This window comes from Bison bison, unplaced genomic scaffold, assembly GCF_000754665.1.
Source record: "Bison bison bison isolate TAMUID 2011002044 unplaced genomic scaffold, Bison_UMD1.0 scf7180017864383, whole genome shotgun sequence".
Classification (NCBI taxonomy): Eukaryota; Metazoa; Chordata; class Mammalia; order Artiodactyla; family Bovidae; genus Bison; species Bison bison.
Window position 1 is genome coordinate 1,028,093 of NW_011494955.1, and position 13,647 is coordinate 1,041,739.

General features: G+C 46.5%; 1 protein-coding gene and 2 pseudogenes across 1 annotated transcript in view; 1 reads left to right on the forward strand and 2 right to left on the reverse strand.

Moving 5' to 3' along the window:
- Window positions 1-8,691, reverse strand: part of LOC105001417 (zinc finger protein 134-like) — a 21,388-nt gene extending 12,697 nt beyond the window's left edge. The window contains exons 1-2 of the mRNA XM_010857670.1: window positions 8,478-8,691; window positions 7,883-8,009 (exon numbers count right to left, since the gene is read on the reverse strand). Coding sequence (XP_010855972.1) covers window positions 7,883-8,009; window positions 8,478-8,510 — 160 coding nt within the window. The 5' untranslated portion in view covers window positions 8,511-8,691. The remainder of the gene's footprint in view (window positions 1-7,882; window positions 8,010-8,477) is intronic.
- Window positions 2,953-5,744, reverse strand: LOC105001416 (annotated as a pseudogene).
- LOC105001653 lies at window positions 8,691-9,317 on the forward strand (annotated as a pseudogene).
- The last annotated feature ends 4,330 nt before the right edge of the window (window positions 9,318-13,647 follow it).

Genomic DNA, 13,647 nt, shown 5'->3' on the forward strand with positions numbered 1-13,647 from the left:
CTTTTGCAGGCTTACCAGGTGGTTCAGTGGTAAAGAATCCACCTGCCAAGAACGAGACACAGGTTCAGTCCTTTGTTGAAGAGACCCTGGAGTAGAAAATAGCAACTGCCCCAGTACACCTGCCTGGAAAATTCCATGGACAGAGGAGCCTGGAGGGCTACGGTTCATGGGGTTGCAAAGAGTCAGAAGCAATTGAGTTCACACACACATGCTGAACTGCACCCCAGATTCCCAGACTTTTCTGTCCAGCTGCCTACCTGAGGCCACCACTCATTTGTTCTCTGAAAAAAAAAAAAAAAAACTCAGAATGGAAACCCAGCCAAAAACAAAAACTCCTGATATCTCCAAGGAAAATCACTCTTACTACTGAACATCTGTATCTCAAAGTTAGTGAAGCTTCCAGGCTTTCAGTCGCAAGACCAAAGCTTTACCATCAACCCTGACTCTTAGCTTTCTCTCTCTCGCCCTCAAAATCATAAAATCTGGGCAGCCTATCTCAAATAATGAATCCAGAATCCAACCACTTATTCGACCTCCACAGCCACTACTCTGGCCCATGACCATGCATCAAGACTTCTGCAGTAGCCTCCTCCCTGGTCAGCCTTCCTCCCCCCAAAGTCTGTTTTCCACTCTGTAACCCGATGAAGCCTGGAAGTAAGGTTATCTCCCTCCTCTGTTCCAAATCTGTGTTACTTCCACAGCAGATGCCCAACTTCACAGGCAACCACATTACAAGACTGACTCCTCTCCCCCTGCTCTCTGTTCCTAAAAGAAAGATCTGTGCCCTGTTCACAGCTGTGGCCACCCAACCAAGCACTTGCACGTGCTGGTAGGTGTTCCCGAGATAGTCTTGTACACCTTTTCCCATTGGTGGCAGAAAGAGCAATTCCTCCAGAAAATCCTTTGGCCTGAACTCAGAATGAGTCTAGATGATTTCTCCCAGGTCCCAGACCCAAGGGCTTGGAAAATGGCAGGCGAAGAGTCCTAGGACACCACAATCTCAGGTTCTATGAATGAGATCCAAACCAGTGAGGGCCTGGGATACCCTCCACTTCTCTGTGTAGGTTCCATTAAGTGATTCTTCAGCCATGGGGATCTGTGAGTAGAAGCAAGCCATAGAGGTGCATTCCAAGGGATTCAAACCTCCCCTATACCTCTCACCAACCCTGGAGACCAGATAACCTCGGGTTAAAAGACTAAACTGTGTGCTTCAGTCATCAGAGCTGCCTCTTTGCAGCTTTGCTGGACAAGGACTCACCCTCCCTGCACCTCACTGCCTGCATCACTCCCATTTCAGTCTGTTCTCTGAGTAGCTCTTGGAAAACTTTCAAAATCCTAAGTCAGACTGTGTCTTTCTTCTCTTCACAACTCTCCAGGGCTCAATGGGTTCTCAGAAGTGAAAGTGAAATTGTTAACTGCTCAGTCCTGTACAACTCTTTGTGACCCCACAGACTGTAGCCTGCCAGGCTCCCCCTCCATGGAATTCTCCAGGCAAGAATACTAGAGTGGGTTGCCATTCCCTTATCTGATGAATCTTTCCCACCCAGGAATTGAACCCAGGTCTCCCACATTGCAGGCGGATTCTTTACTGTCTGAGCCCACAAAACTCTCAGCTTGACAGTCTAGGCGAGACTCCACCTCACACTTTCTGCTCTAGGCAGGTACAAGACAGATCCCAGTTTTTTCGAATTCTCCCACCACAGTTCAACCTCCAAGCCTCTTCGCCTGTGGGTCCCTTTCCCACTAGCCATCACAGTCCATCAGACACAGCCCATCAGTCCGTCCCACGCCTTGCAGTCCGTTAGTCCACACACAACCACCTCACGTCCTGGACCCCACTTCTTGGGCTGCGGGCACATGAGCAGGCGCCTTGGACTAAAGAGGAACTGAAGAGCCTCTTGATGAAAGTGAAAGAGGAGAGTGAAAAAGCTGGCTTAAAACTCAACATTCAAAAAACTAAGATCATGGTATCCAGTCCCATTCCTTCATGGCAAGCAGATGGGGAAACAATGGAAACAGTGAAAGACTTTACTTTCTTGGGCTCCAAAATCACTGTGGGCAGGGACTGCCGCCATGAAATGAAAAGACGCTTGCTCCCTGGAAGAAAAGCTCTGACAAACCCAGACAGCATGTTAAAAAGCAGAGGCATCACTTTGCCAACAAAGGCCCTTATAGTCAGAGCTGTGGTTTTTCCAGGAGTCAGGTATGGATGTGAGTTGGATCACAAAGAAGGCTGAGAGCTGAAGAATGGATGCTTTTGAACTGTGGTGTTGGAGAAGTCTCTTGAGAGTCCCTGGGACTGCAAAATCAAAGCAGTCAATCCTAAAGGAAATCAACCCTGACTATGCATTGCAAAGACTGTTCCTGAAGCTGAAGTGCCAATATTTTGGCCACCTGATGTGAAAAGCCTACTCATTGGAAAAGACCCTGATGCTGGGAAAGATAGAAGGCAGGAGGAGAAGGGGACGACAGAGGATGAGATGGTCGGATGCCATCACTGACTCAATGGACGTAAGTTTGAGCAAGCTCCAGGAGATGGTGAAGGGCAGGGAAGCCTGGCATTGCAGTCCATGGGGTCGCAAAGATTTGGACATGACTGAGTGACTGTACAACAAGAAAACACTAGAAATAACTCAAATATCAATAAAATAGATGAATGAACAGTCAATTATACATGGAAGAGAAAAGTACTGAAAAATAAGAATGTTCCTATAAGGAACATTTAATGAATTAATGAACAATTAATTTATATTTAATGAACAATTAATTCATTAAATGAACGTTTAATGAATGATTAATGAATCACAAAGTAACTATATAGGATCAATGAAATCAGAAAAAGATGTAAACATTTCATGATCAATCATAAAATTCTAAAAATACAATCTATTGTAAAGGAATGTACATAAATGGTTGTCTGTACAGCCAGGGCGAGTCAGGAGACTATAAAACAGCATGAGGAAAACATGCAGGTGACAGGTATACTCATTATCATAATAATGGTTTCACAAGTGCATACAGGTAAAAACTTCTCAAACTGTACACTCTGAATATGTACAAGTTATTCCATACCTTCACAGCGGTTTAAAAACTGGTTCCATAATAAAAATCCAAATAAAAATCTAAATGCCCGATTCTTCAGAAAATGACTCCACTATCTCGATTCTCAAGACTTGAGGTGCCATCTCTTCTCAGTGGCAGGAAATACTGGCAAACAATGAAGGCCATCTCCTACTGAGTCAAGAGGACTGCTGACTGGATCACAAAACCACATTCTGGACACAGTACGTCTCCACACTGCTTCTGTTGCCTGTATAGCAATGGCCTTGAGGTGAACAGCTCAGGAAGCCTAGCAGAATCCCCCCAACCCCTTATTCCGTCTGCCAATGACTTCACAACACAAGCACACCTGAGGTCCTGAGATTTCTGGGCATACTCATCCTGTAGTCACTCACTGGAACATTTGTGGCTGTATCTTTAGAAGAGGTACCTTCTTCCACACAGCTTGCTGCAGTCTCCTCCCCTCTCTAGTAACCGATGTTTCCACACCAACTGTGGTCTCCCCTGCCCCTGCAGTCTTCCAACCATGGACACTAGCCTACAGAATTCTTGGTATCAGGGTACATGGCTCCTTTGTAGGAGAACTGGGGTTAAGATTCCCCTCAGCAGAGCTCGACATTGTGCATTATCCCCTTTAAGTAAGGAAAAACAAATTCATGTTGTCTCCAGAAATAGAATCCACAGACCTCTGGCATCCAGGCAGAAAATTATAATACAAAGTAGTCTTTCCTAGGAGGCCTTGGCAGCAATGCAAACTACTACAAAACAAGAATGCCATATTCAGCCATCTCAGGCACCTGAAGTTTGGATCTCCACTACAAAAGTAATTTATCCGTCAGGTTGACAGTCCTATTGTGCTTTCAAACTATTCCACACAGTGAAGAGCATTTCCAAGACTAAGGTGCTGAAACAATAAGGCCTTTATTATCATACAGATCAGAGTAACATGCAATAGGCAATTTCTGGGTCAGTGACTGGAAAGCCGGAAAACCCCATCACAAGCACTACCTGAGGCCAACTGTGTCCTAGAAAAGCTAGTTCTCTGCCAGGACCCAGACAGCAGTCTGAGCCAACACACGCTCAGGGCCAGGCCCTGACTTGTCAGGAAAAAGAGAAAGAAGACTCCTTAAGGGCTGACGAGAGTCATCACCTTCTCCAACACATGGGAGAGTACAGAGGCCAGTTGCTCTGAACACACCAGGGTGGTGACTGATGCCAACCATCAGGACACGCCAGATGCTACAGGTGAGGTGGTTTCTGGCCAAGAAACTGGCAGTGAACCTGGCAGGTCACACGTGCTTCCCACACAACCGTGAAATTTCCAGTGAATCAATCTCCAGTCTGTGGGCAGCCCAAGACGAGATTTAACTTAGGTGGATGGTTCCTCAGACACTTACCTCCACCACATCTATACTAAGGAAGGAGAAAGCATACATTCAATGTGTATACAAGGCCTTTTCCCAGTGTGAATTCTTTGGTGTTGACTGACATTAGATTTGCAGCTAAAGGATTTCCTACATTCACTGCACATGAGCTCTCCTGTGTCGAAGGAGACTAGAGTACTGAGTAAAAGATTTCCTACATTCACTGCACTTATAAGGCCTTGCTTCAGTGTGCACTGTTTGGTGTCGAATGAGATGGGTTTTGCGGCTAAAGGATTTTCCACATTCACTGCATTCATAAGGCTTTTCTCCAATGTGAACCCTTTGGTGTTGAATGAGGACAGATTTCTGACTAAAGAATTTCCCACACCCACTGCACTCATAAGGCTTTTCTCCAGTGTGAACTCTTTGGTGTTGAACAAGGAGAGATTTCTCACTAATAGATTTTCCACATTCAAGTCATTCATAAGGTCTAACCAGTGTGAACTCTCCAGTGTCAAATGAGATGGGTTTTACAGATAAATGATTTCCCACATTCACCACACTCATAAGGCCTTGCTCCAGTGTGAGCTCTTTTGTGTCGAAGGAGGCCAGAACTTTGGTTAAACATCTTCCCACATTCACTGCATTTATAAGGCCTTTCATTAGTGTGAACTCTCTGGTGTTTAATGAGGATGGATTTCTGGATATTCCCACATTCACTGCACTCATAAGGCCTTTCTCCAGTATGAACTCTTTGGTGTTGAATGAGATCAGATTTCTGGCCAAATGATCTCCCACAGTCACTGCACTCATAAGGCTTTGCTCCAGTGTGAACTCTCCAGTGTCAAATGAGGTGGGTTTTACGGCTAAAGATTTTTCCACATTCACTACACTCATTAGGCCTCTCTCCAATGTGAATTTGACGGTGCTGAGCAAATCTGTATCTGCATTTGTCACACTCATCAAGACCCTCTCCAGTGCAAACTCTCTGGTGGTGAAGTGTATGAGTGTTGCCAAAAACTTTCTTGTATTCAATGCACTTCAGATGACTTTCTCCATTGTTCAAGGCCTCCTCACACTCAATGCTGCTGGGTGGCTTCTCACCATTGAGAGTGGCCTCGTGCTGAGGAAGGCCCAAGGTAGCTAGGAAGTCCTTTCCACTCTCCTCACTAGGGACAGGCTTCCCTAACACATAGAATATGCAGCTTGTCACAATCGAGGCCCTGTTCATGTCCATTTTAAAGACTTTCTCTCCACTGCCATGCTCTTGGTACTGGGGAAGGTTTGGGTTCAACCAGAAGCCTTTGGACCACCCACCAAAGTATGGTGTCTGCCCAGGATATGCTGCCTGAAACTCAGTCAGCTGCAAAGTATCTTTCAAGACTGGGATACATTTCTCACAGAGATTAATCTTCCGGGTGGATGGACTGAGAAGTCCTGACCTGTGACTCTCCTACAGAAAGGCTCTGCTCAGAAGGTATCACCTCATCCTCCTCCATTTCACACCAACAACCTGAAAGCGGAGTAACACTAATAATGTGCATGCGAGCTTCAGTGGGAAATGGAAGTCCCACAAAAAGGCATGTCACACACATACATTCAAGCCAGAGAATGAAGCCATGTAAGTGTTTTCAGGATGAGGTACTGATTTGAAGGGAGGGCTGCTCTGCAGGGACATGCCTCTAAAGATCACAGAAGGGAGACTTTCCAGAACAAAGGGCGTAAATATGAATGCCACATGAGGAGGAGAGGCAGGATCAATGAATCACTCCTCTGCCAACAACCTTCAGCAAGATATCGTCAGCTGAGAACACGTCCATTCTATGAAGAAGGATGGCAGTGTCCAGGCCCATGGAAATACAACTGGAACGGAGCAACTGGGTTCAAGGACTATTTAAGAATATGCACACACCTCATTTTACAGACATACCTCATTATCACTGCACTTTGCTCTATTGCCTTTTGTAGATACATTTTTTTACCAATTGGAGATCTGTAGCAATGCTAAGTTCAGCAAGTCTACGGGTGCCAATTTCCCTATAGCATTTGCTCACTTCGTGTCTCTGTGTCACATTCTGGTAATTCTCACAGTCTTTCAAACTATTTCAATATTATTTTAGTTGTTATGGTGCTCTGTGAATCAATGATCTTTGATGTGACAACTATGAGTCACTGAAGGCTCAAACAATGGTTAGGATTTTTTGGCAAAAAAGTACTTTTTAACTAAGGTAGGTGTATTGTTTTTTAGACATTATTTTATTGCACACAATATACTAAGGGATGGTATAACTTCTATATGCACTGGGAAACAAAAAATAATGTGTGATTCACTTTATTGCAGTGATCTGGAAACGAATCCACAATATCTCTGAAATATGTCTGTTAAGTGTAAGTCGCTGTGGGAGAACTACAGAGGGTGCAGTGGAGACAAAAGTGATGCATGCAGATCAGAAAGGCAGGGCCAGTCAGAAACTGAAATGACAAATCAAGAAAGTGTCAAGATGCAGAAGCAAGTGTTGAGATGATCTGTGTCCAGTGTGACTCGCAACAAAACTCTGGTGGACACACAGTAGGTTCCTAGTATGATTTAAACACAATCTCATTTTCATGCCCTCACCTCCTTTGACACTCACTAGGGCCAGGCCTTCTTTGAGATCATCTTGCCCTGTTCACACTGTAAAGCAATCAGGGCTCCCCCAACATTCCCCATTTCCGTAACTACACGAGACCTGAATGAAACAAGTCCTTAGGGAAAGACAGGAAATGTCAGCACTGGTCCAGAGCAACTCAAGAAACAAAAGACCACAGGAGAGGAAAGAATATTGCAACAAAATCTCAAAACAGGGTCTTTCAAGAAAAACCTCCATATAGATAGCGACCATGACAAGGTCTAGAATTCCTGATATAGACAGTCACAAGGAAGTCTTAAAATTAAAAGTTCTCATCATAAGGGGGGGAAAAAAAAAATGCAAATCTGTATGGTGATGGATGTTAACCAGACTTGCTGTTGAGAGCATTCTGCAGTATACACAAACATCAAATCTTTATGTCATATACCTGAAACTAATATGCCCTATGTCAGTTATATCTTAATTTAAAAAAAAAAAAAAGAGGAAAAGAGAAGAATCTGGGTCACAGGGTGTCATAGATATGGACAGTCATCCAGTCAAGGAGAAGGCAGGAAATGTGAGCTCTATTAGGCTGACTGCCAGACTGACTCCCAGGCACTTCCCTGCATGCCTCGGGGTAGCAGGTGTTGGGGCTGCTTCCGGAGCACGTGCTTGGGGCAGTGCGCACAGCTCAGCACTGACACCCACAGCACATGTGCCAGGAAGCGGGGAAGGAAGCAGAGACCATGGTCCAGCTGTGGAATGGACAGAGCTGTCTCCTGGAGAGAGGGAAAGATGGGAAAAGACAGAGGTCAGTTGACGACACTGGGAGGAATATGAAGGCCTTACCCAGGGACGTTGTAAGTGCAAAGTTCTCCAGCATCACATCACAATACAGGAACCTCTGTGTCTCATTAAGGAGCCTCCACTCATCCTGGGAGAAGTAAATGGCCACATCTTCAAAGGTCACACAGGCCTGCCATGATGGGGACAATTCGTTCCACGATCAGCTTCTTTCACAGGACCCCAAGTTCATCCACCCACCAATCAAACCCTGCTCACCCACCTCCCTATTTCCCCATCTCAGAGGAGATACCAGGCCTGGTGGCTCTGATGTGCACATTCTTTCATGGTCCCTTTGATTACTTTGTCCACCCACAGCAACAGGCAGGTGGGCAGACACATGATCCCTAAGCTCTGGGCCTGGCATGCAGGGACTTTCAGCTTCCAGAAATGAAAGTATTTTAACTCCAAACTTCCCACTAACAGGTGGGGTCCCTCCACCTGTCACCCTCTCCCAGGAGCCATCAGTCAGTCACAGGATCCCACCCACAGCCACCTCACCGTTCTGGCCCCCGGCGCCTGAGCTGCCGGCACGTGAACACTCGGGGCTTTAGTGTCTGGTGGGATGAGGGCGGTGCGAGCCCCAAGTACCAGCGTTTACCTGAGGCGGGCCTCTCAGCGCCGCCGCCGCCATCGGACTCTGTGGGCGGAGCGGGGGCAGGAGAGGCGGGGGGACGCGGGAAGAGCGGTTCCTCTCCTGGGCCTCGGGTGGCAGGAGTCTGCCCTCGGACTGTCTCGATCTGCACTCGCCGCTCCGGAACCTGAGACTGGGCGATAGCACCCAAGAGCCTACAAAACGACCGCCACCTGGAAAATGCCGGAAGTCCCGCCCCAACGCGATGCTCACATAGGAAGTGCACTTCTCCTGAGTTCTGATTGGCTTAACGCCGAAGGCGATCGGGGCAGAATGCTCTGGGTAATGTAGTTCTTCCGGCTTTACGCCTGACCTAGAAGCGCAGCTTACCAGGACCTCCAGGTAAACTCTCAAGGTGAGGGCCATAAGTGCAAAGAAGATTCCGGAACCCTGAGATAAAGGTTTGGGATATCAGCCTTTCTCTTTAAACAGTCTTGAAGCTGTGGAGTTCTGCTGGGAAAAAGACTTCTGAAAGGACACATATATCTGGAAGGCTGTGATCCAAGGCCGTTTTTGCTGAATATAAATAAGCCCAGTCTCCGGAACCAGAGGGAGCACACAGCTCTTCTTAAAAATGTGTGCTTGAAATGAATTCTAAATATCTAGGCAAAAGATGTGCTCATGTGTACAGAGCAAAGAACAACAACGCAACACCTGATGGAAAACAACAAAACCAGAATAATCTGGGGGAAAATATCTCGTGTTCACAGAGACAGTGGTATGATTTGTTCCAAATTCCTAAGCAACCTTCTTGCTAACACCAGTGGACATAGAATCTGTGTGATACTATACACCTCAAGGATTTAAATCTATTCAAACTTAAATAAATAAAAGTGTGGAAAGAACAACCAAAAAGAAAAAAAATTGGGGTCATCAGAATCTGATCTCTTTGATGAGAAGTGATTACTGTCATGGTCTGGGTGCGGGTTGGAAAAGAATTTCCAAACAGGAGACAGAATGAGCGGGAAATAAAGTTTATTAGAATGTGAGACTGTTACAACAGCAGGCCAGCTCAAGGGAAAACTGACATTGAACAGGGGTTCTTAGTCCACTTTTATGTCCAGGGTACAAGGAGTGGGATAGAGGTCTTGCAGGTCATTTGCTGATTGGGTGAGGCGTGTATATGTGGGGGAAGAGTAGGGCAAATACCTTCTCTTTATGGGGTAGGAGGGGAGACAGGTTATACTGTTCTGTTAACAGTTACAACATGGGGGAGGGTGGACGATACGGGTCTGGTTTTTCCATTCCTGCATTCCAAGACCCTCCTTGGTTTTATCTGCTCTTTCGTCCTTGGGTCAAAACAATTATCATTCCTACTGTCACTGCAAAGATTGCATCTGCGTGGGGAGTGGAGATGATTCCAGAAAAGGTTGTGAAATGCAAGTCACTGAAAGCTGTTAATGTAGTTTTTTCAGAAATAGTGGCTGGATAGCTCTGGCAACATATCTGCAGAGGATTAAAAACAAAAGTTAAGATCTCAAAGAAAACTGAACAGGACGAGAACAGACAGTTATCTGAGCAGTGGCTATGTGGAAATTTTTGCCACTCAGGATTTTGTCTTAGAAATTTGATTATTTTTCCTTTCTTTAAAACATTAATACTTTGAAGTACAGTTTTAAGACCTTTAAAGTAGCCTTTAAACAGTAAAAACTTAAAATGGATAGGAATCTGGGGTCATGTTTATTCGATTCTTTAATAAAGTAAACGTTTAACAAAAAATTAAATGTTCAATGAGTATCTACTGATTTTCAAGCTCTATTGTAGTTTTGTATTTACATAAAGATTTTGCCACATTCCACACAGCCGTAAAGCCTTTCTCCAGTGTGAACTTCCGAGTGGTCACTGAGATGGGAGTTTGGCTATCAGATTTACCCTATTCACTACCCTACAAATAAGGTCTTTCCCAGTGTGTACTGCCTAGAGCTGAACACCTGAGCACTTGCTGTAAAAGCTTTCTTACATTTGCTAGACTTGTAAAGCCTTTTCCCAGTGCAGACTCTGATATGATGATCAAGAACGTCTCTGTGGCCAGAAAGAAGTGACCTGATTGGGCGCGTCTTATTCTTAGGACACAGATGGGGGTAAGGTAGGGTGAGGACATGGAGAACCCTGAATTACATGAAGAGGGTCGCTCAACACGGTGACTGCCATCCCAGGTGTGCATTGAGTGGGATCCCTAAGGGGAGGAGGAGAAGTACAGGATCCAAGCACATTTGTTATTCACCATCGTTGACCTTCAGATATGTCGCTGTGAAGTTGGGGTGGGGGTGACATTTGCATTCGAGCCTTCCTGGGGCCAGACACCACATTCTTGAAGCTGTGATGGAATGTACAGACCCAGCAACAGACAATGACCGCCACCTGTGTGATGCCGGATGTTCTGCCCCAAGCCTATGGTCCAGACACTCCGGATTACCCAGAGTTCCCACTGCTCTATAGGCTTTGGCAAGGGGCGCGCTGCGTCAGTCACAGGGAACAAGTGTACACCGGCCCCACTAGGGACAATGGGCATGAGTTTGAGAAACTCCGGGAGACAGTGAAGGACAGGGAAACCTGGCATGCTGCAGTCCGTGGGGTTGCAAGAGTCAGGCACCACTGAGCGATGACAATAGGGACAACGGGAAGTGGTGCGGCCAACTTCCGGGAGCAGAGGAAGAGCTTCAGTGCAGTTCAGTGCAGTCGCTCGTCGTGTCCGACTCTTTGCGACCCCATGAATCGCAGCACGCCAGGCCTCCCTGTCCATCACCAACTCCCGGAGTTCACTCAGACTCACGTCCATCGAGTCGGTGATGCCATCCAGCCATCTCATCCTCTGTCGTCCCCTTCTCCTCCTGCCCTCAATCCCTCTTAGCATCAGGGTATTTTCCAATGAGTCAACTCTTCGCATGAGGTGGCCAAAGTATTGGAGTTTCAGCTTCAGCATCAGTCCTTCCAATGAACACCCAGGACTGATCTCCTTTAGGAGGAAGAACTTAACTCCTTTTAAAAGAGGCCAAAGGCTGATTTCTGGGAATCTTGTCTGTAGATCACCAGAATGTTGAGAAAGAAATCACTTCAGCCTCCATCAAGCGCAGCTACTTCTGTTTGGGACTAAAAATAACTGCTTGCCTGCACAGGTAGGGTAAGCCTCACAGAGCAGGAAGGGCACAGCCCTTAGCAGGTAGCTGTTGTTGTGCTTCATTACTCTGCACCCTGCTACTAGGCAACAGGTCTTGCTCAGCCATTGCCCAGTGCCTCAGTGGGCCCCGCCCACGAGCAACCAACTGTCAATGAGCAGCCTGGTAGTTGTCCTGCTCAGCTATTGGTCAGAACCTCAGTGGGCCCTGCCCACAGGTAACTGTCAATGAAGGACCACTGGGGAAATGATTCAGTCAAAGGTCCATGATGTGGTGGTCATTAAGTCGAGAGTGAGGTAAGAAGCAGATTCAGACCTTCTCCTGGAGGCCCTCCAGCTCACCCACATTGGGCCAGTGGGTGAGCTGGAGAGCCCAGGGAACAGACTGAGATCTACATCCTGAGAGCACCAGAGCCCTTACTAAGGCCCTCCACTAGCCGTGGCCCAGCCCTTGAAGCAGCGGTGAACCTCTCCCCCATCCCTTTCTCTGTAACCTAATAGCAGTGGCTGTCTGTGTGAGTTGCTGTCTGTGTGAGTTGCCGTCTGTGAGACCTGGTCTTCCACTTTGGGCAGCCTGAGGAGACAGAGCGCCAGTTGGGTTGGATGCCTGGCTTCCTCAGGGATGACAGCTGGGCAGGATATGGAAACCTGGTCCTGAAGGAGCTGCCAAGTGAGATCTGCCTCCTCTTAGCTAGGACTGGGACATTGGAGGGTGAAAGTTGTGCCTTGGGACTTTGCCAGGACAGATAATAACATCCATTTGGTAGAGACTTACAGGAACATCATTACCTGACCATGACCGGACCTCAAGAACAAAGGATCTGACACTGAGAAGTCTTCAACAGCCAACTGAAAGCTTTTAGTAACTTTGGGGTTTTTAGGGCATGAGCCACCCATCTCTGTATGAATCTGTAATAAACCTTTCTCTGTTTCAGACTCTGTTTAGTATTGATGGGCCTCACTCTGTGTCAGGCACATGGACTTGCTATTTTGGTAACAATTTATGGCACCCCAGATAAGACCTCTGTGCCCATGGTAGATTGATCCGGGCCAGGGACAGCCCCTTCCCAAGTTCCCAGAAATTGCTCCAGGGAACTGGGAGGGATTCTCCCTGCCAGGTGCCAGCCACTCAAGGGATGAGGCTGTTTGGAGCAGAGAAATGTCCAGAGCTATGGACCACATTTCGTGTCACCTGGGGTAAGTCACTCAAGGTTGCACAGGCTGGGAATTCTCTCCAGTCCAAAAAACCCAATTGCCACTTAAAAAAAATTTTTTTTTATGAAGTCCAGTTTATTTTTTCTATTGTTGTTTTTGCTTTTGGCATCTTATCTAAAATACCATGACCTAATCCAAGGTCATGAACATTTATTTATTTTCTTTTAAGAGCTTTAGAGTTAAGCTCTTACATTTAGGTCTTTGATCCATTTCAAGTTAATTTTTGTATCTGGGGTTAGGTTGGGGGTCCAATTTCATTCTTTTGCATTTGGATTTTTTACTGATTTGACTGTGCTGAATCTTCATTGCTCCATGGGCTTTTTCCACAGTTGCAGTGACTGGGGGCCACGCTAGCTGTGGTGCACGGATTTCTAACTGTGATTGCCTCTCCCGCTGTGGAGCGTAGCCTCTAGAGCACTCAGGCTTCAGTAGTTCCAGCACGCCAGTCCAGTAGTTGCAGCTCCAGGGCTTATAATACAGGCAAATAGTTGTGGCACAGGGACTTTGTTGCCCTGCAGCGTGTGGGATCTTCCTGTATCAGGAATCCGACCTGTGTCTCCTGCATTGGCAGGCTCACTTTCCACCACGGAACCACCAGAGAAGTCCCCAACTGCCATTTTTGAAGAGCCTGGAGCAAAAGCAGAGGGTCAGGAGCAAAAGTAGGGTGCTGAGCCCCACCTTGGGGAGCAAGCAAACAAGGGAACCTATTATTTGTTTTCGCTCCCCTCTGCTGCAGCAGGGACCTCAAAAAAGCCTTACCTGAATTTCTTTTCTGGCCTCTGATCAATTTCTATTGATTAAGAAAGG